The sequence below is a fragment of the Cavia porcellus genome, unplaced genomic scaffold (genome assembly GCF_034190915.1).
Source record: "Cavia porcellus strain 051 isolate PalLab524CR breed Dunkin Hartley unplaced genomic scaffold, mCavPor4.1 scaffold_29, whole genome shotgun sequence".
In the NCBI taxonomy this organism is placed as follows: Eukaryota; Metazoa; Chordata; class Mammalia; order Rodentia; family Caviidae; genus Cavia; species Cavia porcellus.
This window is the reverse complement of record NW_026947512.1, coordinates 2,961,508-2,975,549: the sequence shown is the minus strand read 5'-3', so window position 1 is coordinate 2,975,549 and position 14,042 is coordinate 2,961,508. Positions and strand designations below refer to the sequence as shown.

The 14,042-nt window shown below is 36.4% G+C and overlaps 2 protein-coding genes across 6 annotated transcripts in view; one reads left to right on the top strand and one right to left on the bottom strand.

Annotated features, from left to right (window-relative positions):
* The window catches only part of Rgl1 (ral guanine nucleotide dissociation stimulator like 1), a 255,408-nt gene that overhangs the window by 1,728 nt on the left and 239,638 nt on the right, over positions 1-14,042 (top strand). The window lies entirely within an intron of this gene.
* Positions 5,372-11,101, bottom strand: Apobec4 (apolipoprotein B mRNA editing enzyme catalytic polypeptide like 4). Its single transcript, XM_005008746.4, has 2 exons — positions 10,838-11,101; positions 5,372-6,963 (listed from the first exon to the last, which is right to left on the bottom strand). Exon 2 carries the CDS (start codon positions 6,931-6,933, stop codon positions 5,950-5,952), a length of 984 nt encoding a protein of 327 aa, XP_005008803.2. The 5' UTR covers positions 6,934-6,963; positions 10,838-11,101; the 3' UTR covers positions 5,372-5,949.

Genomic DNA, 14,042 nt, shown 5'->3' with positions numbered 1-14,042 from the left:
TTACAAACTTTAGTAAAAGCTGAACAGTATACTTTCTTAGAAGTGAAAGCTGGTTGTACTTTTTGTTCTTTTAAATCAAGAGTTTTTTTTTTAAGAGAAAATTAAACAGTAGATGCACTGTGCAGTGCAAAAGGAAGCCAGGATTTAAGAGCTTGTACCTTCTGGTACATTTCTATTCTTTTGTGTTGTCTTAATTTTCTTGTTCTCTTATTTTAGAACTGGGAAGGAATCCTGGGGTAGAAATCAACTTAATGTAACAGTGAGAGGGATTTTAAAAATTGACTTGCTCAAGGGTTTAATTGTCTTGATTGCTCAGAATTTTACTTCACACGCTGAAATTGTTAAATGTGACAGTATTTTTTTATATTGCTTCACAATGGTGGCAGTACCTGGTACCATAGTGGGCACTCAGTACATTTATATCCAATGAATTCATGATTAGACAATTTAATTTTGAAATGATATTTATAATGAATGCACTAATTATCTACTTACTCTCACTAATAGTTAATTCTTTAAATCTTTAAGGACATTTTTGTGTGTGAAGGAATTTATCCTTAATTATCTTTTAATTGGAAAATATACATCCTCCGTTTCTTTGCAAATTCTAATGTTAACTGTGATACTTAATTCATCTTAGGTAATATTATTTTCCATTATTTTAATTTTGCAGATGTATTTTTCCCTTGATATAAAGGATCCATGAGGCTTTAAGATTTATTGGTATTTAAAATATAGTGTACAGCTAACCTGGCTTGGCTCATTATTAAAACAAGACTGAATCTAGGTTTTTCTCTTCCTGGGTAGCTCATTTTTGTGATGATGTAAAATGCCAAGGATATTTGTAGTTAGAAGAGATTTTAACGAAACTATCTTATGATAATTGGGCTTTTGAGATATTTAAAGACAAATACTTTACCTTCTTTGTGCTTTATCAAATTTGCCACTAGATCCTTAAAAAACAAGTCAAGACATTGAATCTTGTGACATGGCATTATTATTTTTATTATTTGAAATGACAGTGAACTTTATTTAAAAAGTGTCAAATTTTTGTAATGTAAAATTTCAATTTTCATGATAGTGTTTTAATATTATTGTTCTCTACCAACATAATCACTATGGTATAAAAAGATTTTTTAGGGCTGTAACTATATATTATACCTTAATGCTTCTATTGATATCAGGATCAACTGGTGCTATGTTGAAACCATCAATCTTCAAAGTTTTTTCTCTATGATTAGTTCTAGCTTTATTTAATTTTATAATTGCACAGTGAAGTAGAGAAGGGACAAAAGAACTATTTAACTAAAGGACTTATATATATTAGTACTTCAAAGATTTTTAAAAATTATGATTCTAGAGCCAGGCATTGTGGTACACTTCTATAATCGCAGTATTCGAGAGTCTGAGGCAGGAGGATTGTTGCAAGTTCAAGACCAGCCTGGGCTACAAAGTGAGCTAGTGCCAGCCCAAACTACACAGTGAGATGCATGTGTCAGAAAGACAAAACAACAACAACAACAACAAAAACAACTGATTCTGTGCTTTTCTCTTAGGAAAAGTATTTAGTGCCAGAAGAAAGAATAAATCTTGTTTCTTAAATATTGTGGTGAATAAGACCTTTGTTCCATTTAATATTTAACTGCTTATGATAAAGTGATGCTATGGGTTTAAAAACACATTTAACCTGTATTTCTTCCCATTTCTTGGGTTTTTAGAAATGCTGATAGCTACTTTAAGGCATTGCTCATCATAGTTACAATCATAGTATTTGAGATAATGGTAATTTATATCTTCTTTTCCAATATTAATATCATTTAGTTATTTTTCTTATCTTTTTATTGCATTAGCTAGACCTTTGAAGAGTATTGAACAATTGAACAGATAGTGGGTTTTCCTGAGGTGTTTGTTCCTCTGGTATTTCACCACTTGATATTATATTTACTATTGTTTTATGATCTTTAGGAGTCACTGCTGAAATTATTAAAACTTTTTTGGTGGGGCTTAAAGCTAAAAATCACATCAATTTTGATTTTTAAGGAATGTAATAAAGCCCATATATATATATATATATATATATATATATATATATATATATATGTATTTTTGAGCATTAGACCATCCCAAGATTTCTGGGTTAAGCTTCAATTTGTTATGAACTGTTATTTTAATTACTTGCTGCATTTAATTTATATTTTGTTTATATGGCTTCAGATCTGTGAAAGGAAAGAAGATTGATCTACAATTCCTTTGTGCTCTTTGTCTAGTTTTTTTTGTTTTATATTTTGCAGTAGTAGGGAATCGAACCCAGGTTCTCATGCATGCGAAGTGACTGCTCTAGCCCTGCGCTCCATCTCTAGCCACTTTATTCAGTTTTGATATTAGGGTTGGTTTAGCTTTGAAGATGATCTTATATAATTTTAACCTTTTTCTGTGTTGTGGAATCATTTAAATGACAGGAAATTCCCATGCTGTTTGTTTTAGGAAAGTTGTAGAATATGGTTACAAAATATTTGGGCTTGCTGATACTTTGTCGTCTTTGTCTTCCATGGTTCATGATTTGTTTCATTTCCTTTCATTTTTGGTCAATTTGAGAATTTATATTTTACCAGAAAATCATGCATTTCATGTAGATTGGTAGTTCTTTAACAAGAAATTACATAAATTACTTTCTTATAATTATTCTAATGTCTTTTATAACCTTGGACATACTGGTGTTTCTCATTGCTACTATGAACAACTTAAGTAAAATATTAAAATAAACTTATTTCTTCTCCAATGTAATTATCACAAATTCTAATAACTTTGCTTTTTATAAAAAATAGAAAGTAAACAATCTCAGACTCATGAAGTTGATAAAATTTGAAAGATCCCACAGTCCCTATTATTTCCTCTTATCATTATCCTATTAATACTTTATTAAAAAGTTATTGAGTGATTCTTGTATTGGAGACACGGTATGTAACCCTTTTATTTATATTATTTAATCCTTGGAATATTGCTAGGCCGTAAAAATTTGTGTTCCTAGTTTATGGTTGAGTAAAACTAAGGCTCAGAGATATTATAGCTTGACCAATAATACTTGATTAACAAGTGATAGGTTAGGGAAATCAGTCCTGTCAGATTCTAAGACTTGTGCTTTTATTACCAGTCTCTATTTACAGCATCTTTTTCTCATTATTTCCAAGTATAGTACCTACTTTTTTTTTTTGCCCTAGGAGTAAGGATATTTCAATGGTCTAAATAAAGCTATACCACAGCTTGAAAGGGCCTATAAACTGGAACCTAAAGATACTATTGTACTGATTTTTAAAAGGATATTTGTTTTTTACATATTCCTGAGAACACTTTCTGCCCTACGATGGTATTTTGTGACTGGGCACCAGCTCCCCGTCCCCCAGCTCGTGTGTTCACATTTGGGGCTTAGAGAAGTGACCTGACAAGAAATGGCTGCTCACCTCCTCATGGAGCAGCCCGTGAATGAGCTCATAGCTGGATGGGCTCTGGGGAGACGAGGCCCAGCTATCGGAAGTGGGCCACAGATTTCAGACTACAGATGCTTTGTAGTGTGACTGTTGTTTGCGTTCTACTGGTCAATTTTGGAGACAGATTTCATGGTAACAAATTGGATTTCTGTTTTTGTTTTTGTGCTAGGGGATTGAACCCAGGGTCTTGTGCATTTTAAGCATGTACTCTAACAGTATGGTATACCTCTAGCCCCTGGGTCTATTTTTATAATGATCAGAAACCCTAAATTTGTCATGTTGAGGCCTTTTTAAACATAACATACCAAATCATGGATATATGATTTGTTATCTAATAATTAACTTAAATAGCACTTATTTTATTATTATTATTATTATTTTACATTTTTTTCTTTTTTCCGGTACCAGGGATCGAACTCACGACTGCCTGCTTGCAAGGCAGGTGCTTATGATGCTGAGCTAAATCCCCAGCCCCTATGTTATTATTTTTTAAAACATTTTTTTGGTACTAGGAATTGATCTTGCCAAGCAGGTGCTATGCCATTGAGCTACATCTCTGATCCGGTACTTCTTTAAATTATAATCACTTTATACATATGGTAACATGATACTCCAGTACTTCTATAAAAGGTTACAGGCTAATAATAGAAATTTCTGTATAAAAACTGTATTTATGTTTATTTTAATAAAAATTCTAATTTTATTCCTAAAACTGTTTTCTTTCTCTATCTCCTCCTCCATTTTCATGGAGTATTAGTTACATGCCTTAGGTAATGGCAAAGTATCTCATTAGCTTACTATTACTTTATATATATATGTATATATATATATATATATATATATATATATAGAAAATTAATAAGTGAAAAATCAGTGTACGCTCCTTGCTCTGCATCATTTCATCTTTTCAAGTATGACATAAAACAGAAAATGTGAATTAAGCAGAAGCAAAGCCATTTAAGTGGCTCAGAGACAAAGAGTACTTCTAGAAGAAGTATGTTTTGAGCAAGATTTTGCAAGAAGGTACAAATATATGTTGAGGAAAAAAGGCTGCTATAAAAAAGGGAAAAATACATATTATTCACTGGGGAGCTATAGTAGAAAAAGGAGAATTGAGGGGCTGGGGATTTAGCTCAGCAGCATAAGCGCCTGCCTTGCAAGCAGGCAGTCGTGAGTTCGATCTCCGGTACCAATAAAAAGGAAAAAGACAAAAAAAAAAAAAAAAAAAAAAAAAAGGAGAATTGGATGTTAACAAAAAGATCTTTTGAAGGATAATTATGTAGACACTTGGCTGGTGTGGCAAAGGGATGTTAGGGAGTAGTGATCGGTGGATTTAGTGAGATGTAGATTCAGCTTTGCTACATGCATTCTGCCTGGATATTCTGACAGATCCTAAGAGAAAAGTTAAAGGGAAAAGAGAAGGTACTTGTACTAGAGGAAATCACAATGTTTCTGATGGGGCAAAGCAACAGGAGTTCTGGAAGCCTGTAAAAGCAGCTTGGGTTTTACAAGGCACATGAGGGTAGAACCTGTGGAGATGCTCCAAGTCGTTCTGCCTCTCTCCTGTGTTCAGGAGAGCGAGTTCTGAGATGTGGTCAAAGTAGAAGGTGGCCATGGCCATGTTTCAAAACTCAATTTTTGTCAATTAGTGGAAGAACTTTTCCTCACATAAAACTTTGAATTACTTTATAAAAAATGGGCTGACTAAAATCTGCTCACAACTAACAATGAATGGAAAATCACTGATTTGCTCTTGCAAGCATCATTCAATGTCAGTAACTTCACTCTGTTTCCAGTTTTACAGTAAATTTTTATGATGAAACTAAATTTAGGAAGCTATTTAGTCTCTATTTTTAAAATGAAAAGCGGGTATGGATATACTTGAGTAATGACATTCTTTTTCTGAATCAAAATACTAACAAAGTACTAATGACTCCATTTTATTACTGTCACTTTTTGTTTGTTTTTTTTTTTTTTTTTTTTGAGACAGAGTCTCACCATGCAGTTCAGGCTGGTCCTGAACTCACTATGGAGGCCAGGCTGGCTTGAACTTGCAGCAAATCTCCTGCCTCAGTCTCCCAAGTGCTGAGATTACAGACATGCACCATTATCCCCAGCCATGCTGTCACTTTCAAAGTAAAAGAAAGAGTGACATCAAGTTACGTATGGCAACATTTTGTATTATATTAAGCTTATAGTTTTATAATTCTTGATATGGTAAATCGGGTTTTGCTTTTATTACATCAGTTTATCTCCATCTTGGTCAGACCTAAAAAACGGAATTTTCAAATTGCCATTAAATGTTGCCATTTAATAAGTCCTCTGGCTTATTGGTTTTCTGTATGCGTAAAAAGTAGCTTTTGTTTCTTCTTTTCGTCTGCCTCTTTGCTACTTGCAGACCTTTCTGTGATTTCCACAGTCTTCTCTAGTCTTCCAATGGGAGTTTTTTTGAGTCTTTGCTCTCCTAGATTGACATTTGAGGCATATTTAAGTGCCTTATCACATGCCTTGGTTTATGTGGGTTTTGACCAAGCTGAATTGGTGGTAGATCTCTGTAAGGCACCAACACAAAAACAACAGGAATCCTGAGGTCTGGAGTCAGGTTGGGTTGCAATTGTCCACTTGTCTGTTGGAAAGACTGTCCTGGAAAGACATTGTTTAAGGGATAGCTGTCTAAAGCTGCCCCAGCTTTTGTGTTCTGATTCTCTTTTGTCTGGGGAAGAACTTCAGTGAAGTAAGGTTTCACTCCTGTTATGTTGCTGATTTCATACGCATTGTGCCTGTCCGCCAGTGCTCTCCCTGTTAAAATGGGCTGGAAAGCAATGGCTCCGGAGACACCCGTAACAAAGTTGTTGAGGAGACAATGCCAAATCCCACCACTTATTGGACTCAACGTGACCTGGGGCCATAAGCTGGCCAGGCTCCTGAGAGCTTCGCGGTTCCATGCTGAGGCAGGAAATTCACTTCCAGTATGATAGAGGTGAGAGAAGTAAACACTAAGAGTGACGTCTGGATACATCGTCAGGAAATTGTACATCTTGCTGATGCAGCAGTGGTTGGCTTCATTACAGGGGGAGTTGTTCGAATAGAGAATGATATGCTTAATGCTGCTGTTATTGTGTATGGCTGAGTCAAGATAACCATTCATCTCAAACAGCATTGATTCTGGGTGGGTGTGATTCCCAGTGCAATTGCTAGCATGTCCTTTTTGCACCAGGCTACCAGAAAAAGTTTTTAACTCATAAAATGTGAGGTGCTTTGTTGAAGGATGCGTTGGCTCATAAGGGAATCTAAAAATCTGATGAAATTCTGTGTAGGGAACTCTTGCTTCCTCACCTGTCCGGATATGGTAAGGACAGTTAATGCAGTCTAGAGAGAAGTTTAACCAGTGATAAGGCTTGACTATTGTTCCACCGTGTGCAAGATACTCCTCGTACAAGGGCTCCATTGCTAGTGTTATTATCTTCTAGCTGCTAACCTAAACAAGGAGGAGAAATTATGTATCAGACCATTGCAGGAGAAACCCAGAGACAATGCATTTAGTCAGTCTTGTCTTTCTTTAAGGGAGATAGAACATGTGTAAAACTATAATAGCATTTTTTGTGATTCTGAAAGACAGTGACTTACATGAATAGATTACAAACCCAGGATTCCTTTTTATTCATTGAGATTCCAGGAGGATAGGAAAGGCACAGAGAAATGCAGAGTACAACTTCACCAGTTTTGTGGATCCCGGTTTGTACAGCAAATGGGTTAACAGTACAGGTTCTAGAAACAAATTGTCTTGTTTTAAGACTGAGCTGTACCACTAAACCAGCTTGGTGGCCTCTGGTAAACTAACTCCTGGGAACCATAGCTTCCTTGTCTGTAAAATGAAGATTGTAATAGTACACCTCATAAGGTTACCCTGGGACTGAACAGTGAAACCAAAATAAAACGCTTTGCTACGCGCCTGACAACTAGCCAAAGCTCGGTAAATATTAGTTCTTAACAATAACAGTACAAATCTCAAATCTGGATTACTCAGGTTTATGAAAGTCCATAGAAATAAGTAAGAATTGTGCATTTTGTTCTTGATTGCTTCCTTTGTCTGTTCCGTAAATACAGTAGCATAATACATTGTGCAAAGATTTTGAATGTGCTTGCATTTTTTTGTACAGGGGACCAAACTCATGACCTTGCACTTGCCAGGCAGGCACTTGTACCACTGAGCTATATCCTTGGCCCCTGTGCTTGCACTTTAAATCAGTCATTTCTTAAAATTGTTGATAAATTACAGTTACTACCCACTTAAGAATCTTAAGCTCTATTTTACTCAGTAGTAGAGAATTATAGAAGTACTGTGTGTGTATTCTTTGAGTCATGGACACTCCTTAACTGACATTTGAGTTTATTTCTAGTGGGTGGACCTTGTTATAGAAGTTTTTAAAAATTAATACTGTGGAAAGCAAATCTGTGTTTTTTAGAGTATTTCAGGTTATCTTCTAGTATGTTAAATCACAAATGTTAAGATTTTTCCTTTAATATATTTATTCAGTTATCACTGTTTTTAAGTAACTATCCAGAGCATTATTAATGTAGTTTTAAAAACATTTAAAATGAGCATTTATTATATAAGTATCATGTTTGTTGAAAAATTTTAAAATACTAATATGTAAAGTAGAAAAAAGTCTCATCAGTTTGTTTCAGTTTGTAGATCAATTGCTGATAACGATGTATTTCCCTCAGTCTTGATAAATATATATAAATAATATATAACAAATAAAGTTGTGTATTATTCCTTGCTTTTTCACTTAGTATTGTATCATAGCATTTTCCTGTGTCATTAAGCATTTTTCAAAAAACAGAATATGCATTGCTAGTGTTTTCCTATATAACTGTAACATTTAATTTTTGCTCTTTTAATTATTATAAATAACACTGATGAATGTTTTGTGAATAAACCTTTATATCTTTCATTCTTTTTAGTGTAAATCATGATAAGTCATAGTTATAGGTCAAATACTGTGAAATCGTTTCCTAGTAAAGGGTACTATTATTATCAAATTTTTTCTCAGTGATGTTTTGCACACCATTGCCAATTCAAGAAATAATCATTAATGTATTTTTATTGTTACAATGTATACCTTTTCTATTCCTAGAGACATTGAACATATTTCACATATGATAGTAAATATAGTATTTATTCTATCAAATGTTCTTAATCCCTCACATTTTTTTTGAAGCTTTTCTTACTGATTTGGAAATGCTTTTTATGTATCAAGATTATTATCGAGGCTGGGGGTTTAGCTTAGCGGTGTATGCGCCTGCCTTGCAAGCGTGTGGTCGTGAGTTCGATCTCTGGTACCAAAAAAAAAAAAAAAAAGAATATTATCTGTCACATTTCTTGCAAATATTTTACTTGGTTTATAAAGAGTTCTAGTTATGCTGCTATTTTAATTGCATCAAATTTTACATTTTATGCAGTTTAATCTTTTATCTGGTTTTTTTCCCCCCTTTTTTATTTTGAATAGCCTTCTTTATGAGAGTACCATTAAGTGTTCCTCATATTTTCTTCTGGTATCTATGGCTTCACTGTTTATGCTTAATTTTTTCCAGGCAGGAAAACAGACAAGGAAGAAAATACCATGAAGTAAACTGACTATTGCAATAAAATTATATTTTTCATTTTTCAGAATACAATTTTCACATCCCAGGTATTTATTGTGTCCTCCCATATAAAAGCATTTTGATCAACTTCTGTCTTCTTTAACCTGGATCAGCTCAGTCACTGCTCTATTTAATATACCTTGTTAAATCACATTTGTTTGACTGAAAACGATGGAGGTCCTGTGCTAACTTTGACCTGAGCGGAAAATATTTTAAGACCACTGGAGTATAATACGGCTTGCTGCATATCACCATCTGCCTAGGGGTTAAGATCCTCCAGTCTGGTACCACATACCCAGCACATTTCCAATTTCCCTTAACCTTTCCCATATTAGCTCAATCCAGGAAATGAGGTGTTTGCTTCAGCTTCTCCCTTAGTACTATTTTTCTGATGCAACTGAATTCCTGTCCTTGAGGCTTTCTAGTCTTTGGAATAGTTTTTCCTCCAGGAAGCTGGATTTAACCCTTGGCAATGGACCTATCCCTGGGTCAACTATCACAGTTTCCTGCTGCTTGATCCTAAGCCTTGTTTTCTCCTTGAATTTCTTCCCCTCAGCTGTCTCATCAGACAGATCTCTCTGATTATCAAAACTTGCTGAAACCAATCCTAAATTCTCCATGTTTTTAGCATTGTATTCTCAGCCTTCTTGACTCATGGATGATACACATCTGATAGATTACCACTCAAATTACAGTTTCAATCCACCCATAGAAAATTTGCAGTTCAGTTTGGCTAGAATGTTATGGAAAATATACCAAGAGAATCCGTCTCCCTTTATCATTATTTTTAAAGCTGACTTATATGTGGCGGTAACTATATATAATGCTCTCATAATTACCTTTTAGGAAAGCAAAGATCTTAAGATAAAGGTGGCAAAATAGAAGCTTCCAGATTGCTTTACTGAACCTCTCTTCCTTATACATCCTCTGCTATGTTTATTTTAGCCAGAACTACAGAAATGATGCATCATTATTATTTTTAGAGAGCCTGGCAACCAGCGGTATTGGTATATAATGGAGGGAATTCTGCAGTGACCTTTTATTGATGACTTTCCACTGTCAACCAACTTGGCTTCCCTGTTGGTGAAGTCCTCACTCTTTTTAGGCTTCTTGGTCATCCTCATTTGAACGTGAAGCAGGAAAGAACTCCTGCCCCCTTTTGGGCTCTTACAGAATTCACAGCATATTGTGTTGTCATCCACCACGGACTCTCTTGGTTGTTAACTTCTGGTATCTGTTCCTTTATTCTCCCCTAACCAGGCAGAGATGTGCCCTGTGTAGCTCAGGGCCTATTTTAGTGACCAGGGCTGGTTCTCAAACCAAGTGGGTGAAGACTTGTTTCCCCAGCTACCTGTGTCCCTACTGCTTACTCCTTTTGCTTCTGTGCTGTGCTCGGGAAGTATGTGTTCCCTCCTGTAGAGCAGGTCTGCTGGCATGGAGAGCTAGAGGTCTGAGGAGCCCAGCTGTTGGGTGGTCCTGAACTAGGGCCACAAGGGTGGGGTAGGTTGGGATGGGGAGCCTTCCTCAGTTTATCATAAGTGAACCACACTGGGAACACCGTCTGCTCTCATTTCTCCCAACCAGGACTTGTGAGCACTGTTAAAGCACAGTTTGCACCGGAGGAATTGGAGAATAGAGATGCCCTTGACAATCTGTATACAATCTGTTAGCAGCTAAAAACAAACGTTAGTGGTTATAGTTACCGTCATTTTCTCTTCAGGCTTGGCTCAGATTCCAGGTAGTATAGGAGATGGTCCATTTCCCTTTCTTTGTCCTCTTAGGTTCCAGGCAATGTTTCAAGTAGCTTTGGAGGTCAATTGTGTGGTAAAGATTCTCCTTCTATATTGGTTCGGGACTCTTTTTACAGTTTGTGTCCCTTAGTTCACTTGAACTTTGCTATCCAAAGTTAGAAAGACCTTGCCGAGGTGTGGCTGGCTCTAAGAACACTGTTGAATTGGTGCCATGGTAACGTTTGCAAAGTAGCTACTGCTAGGATACAGCTTTGCCACTTATTACTTTATTTGCATATGAAGCCACCTGTTCCAAAGATGAAAATATACATGACTGCATATTCTGGTCTGGATAAAAGGCTGGTAGCTGACTGTTTAAATGAGCGTGTTAGGATTTTTCTCCCTGTGGCTGTAAGAACCTAGTCTGAGCCCCTCTGTCCAGGGCTTTGCTTCAGGCCTAGAGTAGGTGCAGGCATGGTGTGTGGACAGGACCTGGTGGGTCTGTGGCCTAGGAGCCGCCAGAGCTTCTCCTAGGGAGACGACCTGACTTTTTTTTTTTTTTTGTCTTTTTCATTTTTATCAGTACCGGGGATTGAACTCACGACCGCCTGCTTGCAAGGCAGGTGCTTATGCCGCTGAGCTAAATCCCCAGCATGACCTGACTTCTTGAGAGACAAATGGAGCTGATGGGCCCACAGTCCTTGAAGCGGAAACTCTTAGTTCTTTTCAGACCTGAGTTTTCACTGTTGGCAGCTTTTTGGTTCTAGACGTTCCCTGGAGGCCTCTTGCTTTTGGGTGTATGTGTTTCCTTTTAGTTTAAGACTTACTTTGCTCCTGGTTTCCTTGGCTCTGTGGGAGTGGAAGAGCAGCTTCTTCTGCGTTCTTTTCTTCTTCTTCCCTTTACTCCTCACCATCTCCTAGACAGCAGACATACTGATAGTTGTGATTCATTGTGTTTAGTTTTTTTGTTCTTTGTTTTCTTTTCTTATTCTTTTTTTTTTTTTAGTACTGGGAATTGAACTCATAACCTAGTGCTTGCCAGGCAGGCGCTTATGCCACTGAGCTAAATCTCCAGCTTCTTTTCTTTTCTTTCTCTTCCTCTCTTTCTCTCTCTCTCCCTCTCTCTCTTCCTCTCCCCCCCCCCCTCTTTTTTATACTAGGGATTAAAGCTAAAACCTTTGGAATTGCATCTCCCCTATTTTATTTTGAGACAGGACCTTACTGAATTTCTGAGTTGCCCAAGCTGGGCTCACACTTGTGACCTCCCTGCCTCAGCTTCCCAAAGTGCTGAGATCAAGGCCTGCTCCATGCCTCCAGCGTACCTTGCTTACTGTCCATCATTCCCCTCATTCGTCATCCTCAGACCACCTGAAGGCACGAGTGGGGATTGATGTGTATTTCCTTAGTTACTGCCAACAGTTCTTAAATGTGTGTCCTTTTAAAAGTGACCCAGGAGTACTGAGCACTGGGAAGGCGCCTTCTGCCTTGCAGCAGTGTTGCTGCTCTGTCCTTGCCTCCTTTGCAGACTTCAGTCCTCCCTTTTCTGGGATCCTGCTGGGCTTCATACTTAATTTTGGTCTTTGTATTCTGTAAGGGTCCGAGGGCCTAAGGGTGCGCGCCAGCTCCTCTGCAGCAGTTCCATTTGCGCTTTCCTTCATGCTGACTTTGGTTCAGGCTCTGTTACCGCTCTTGTTCTTTACCCTGTGCCCTGGATTGTGCACTTGTTGTTCCCACTGCATCCTAGCTGAGTGAACTTGCAAATATAAAACTGAAAGCTGATCATCAGAGCTCATCTCTTATTTGACTCATATTTTTAACTGTATAATTTTAAGAAATGATACTTTAAATTTTATAATTTTAATAGTTATAAAATATTACTTGAAGGGGCTGGGGATTTAGCTCAGCGGCATAAGCACGTGCCTTGCAAGCAGGCAGTTGTGAGTTTGATCTCCGGTACCGATAAAAAGGAAAAAAACTATATATATATATATATATATATATATTACTTGAGTATATATATATATATATTACTTGAGTATTATATATATTGTATTACTTGAGTATATATATATATATATATATATTACTTAAGTATATATATATATATATATTACTTGAGTATTGCCAGAGTTATTCCTGGAGGCTACCATTATCCTGATTACAAAACCAGATAAAGATCCAACCGAAAGAGAGCTATAGACCAATCTCTTTCATTCATATTAATGCAAAAATCCTCAATAAGGTACTGGCAAAGAGAATGCAATGAATCACCAAAAAGATCATATATAATGCCAAAGTAGGATTCATCCCAGGGATGCCAGGATGGTTCAACATATACAAATGAATAAATGTAATACATCACATTAACAACAGCAAGGACAGAAATCACATGATCATCTCCATAAGTATAAAAAAAACCTTTGTTAGATCCATTGGTGATGAACCCAGTGAGAAAGAAAGTAGGAAAAATATCACTCACAGTAACATCTAGAAAAATTAAATACTTAGGAATTAACCTAATAAGGAAGTAACTTCTACAATGCAAACTACAGTACTGAAAAAGGAAATAAAAAAAAAATCAGAAAATAGAATTCTGTCTCCTGTTCCTGAGGCAGAACCAATATCATCAGAATAGCTATCCTTTCAAAACTCACACACAGATTTAATGCAATCCCAGTCAAAATTTCAACAGTGTTCTTCCTAAGATTCACATGGACTAGAAAAGACCTAGAATAGCAAAAGCCATCCTGGGTGAAAAGAGCAAAGCAGGAGGCATCACAACCCTGAGCCTGCGTTAGATTACAGGGTCACCGTGATAAAAATCAGCGTGATACTGGCAAAAAAGGCAAAAGATCAATAGAACAGAATAGAGGATGTAGAAACACATTAAGCACATTCAACCATTTGATCTTTTGACAAAAAAGCCAAAAACTTACAATGGAGAAAAGATATAACCTTTTAAACAAATGGTGTTGGGGAAATTGATTATCTACATGCAAAAGATTGAATCTAGACCCATATCTTTTACTATATACTAAACTAAAATCAGAATGGATCAAAGAAATAAATTTGAAGCCAGAAACCCTTTACCTGCTGGAAGACAAGCTAGGTAAGACTCTTGAAGTCATAGGCATTGGTAAGGACTTTCTGAACAGAACCTTGGTTGTGCAGGAAATAG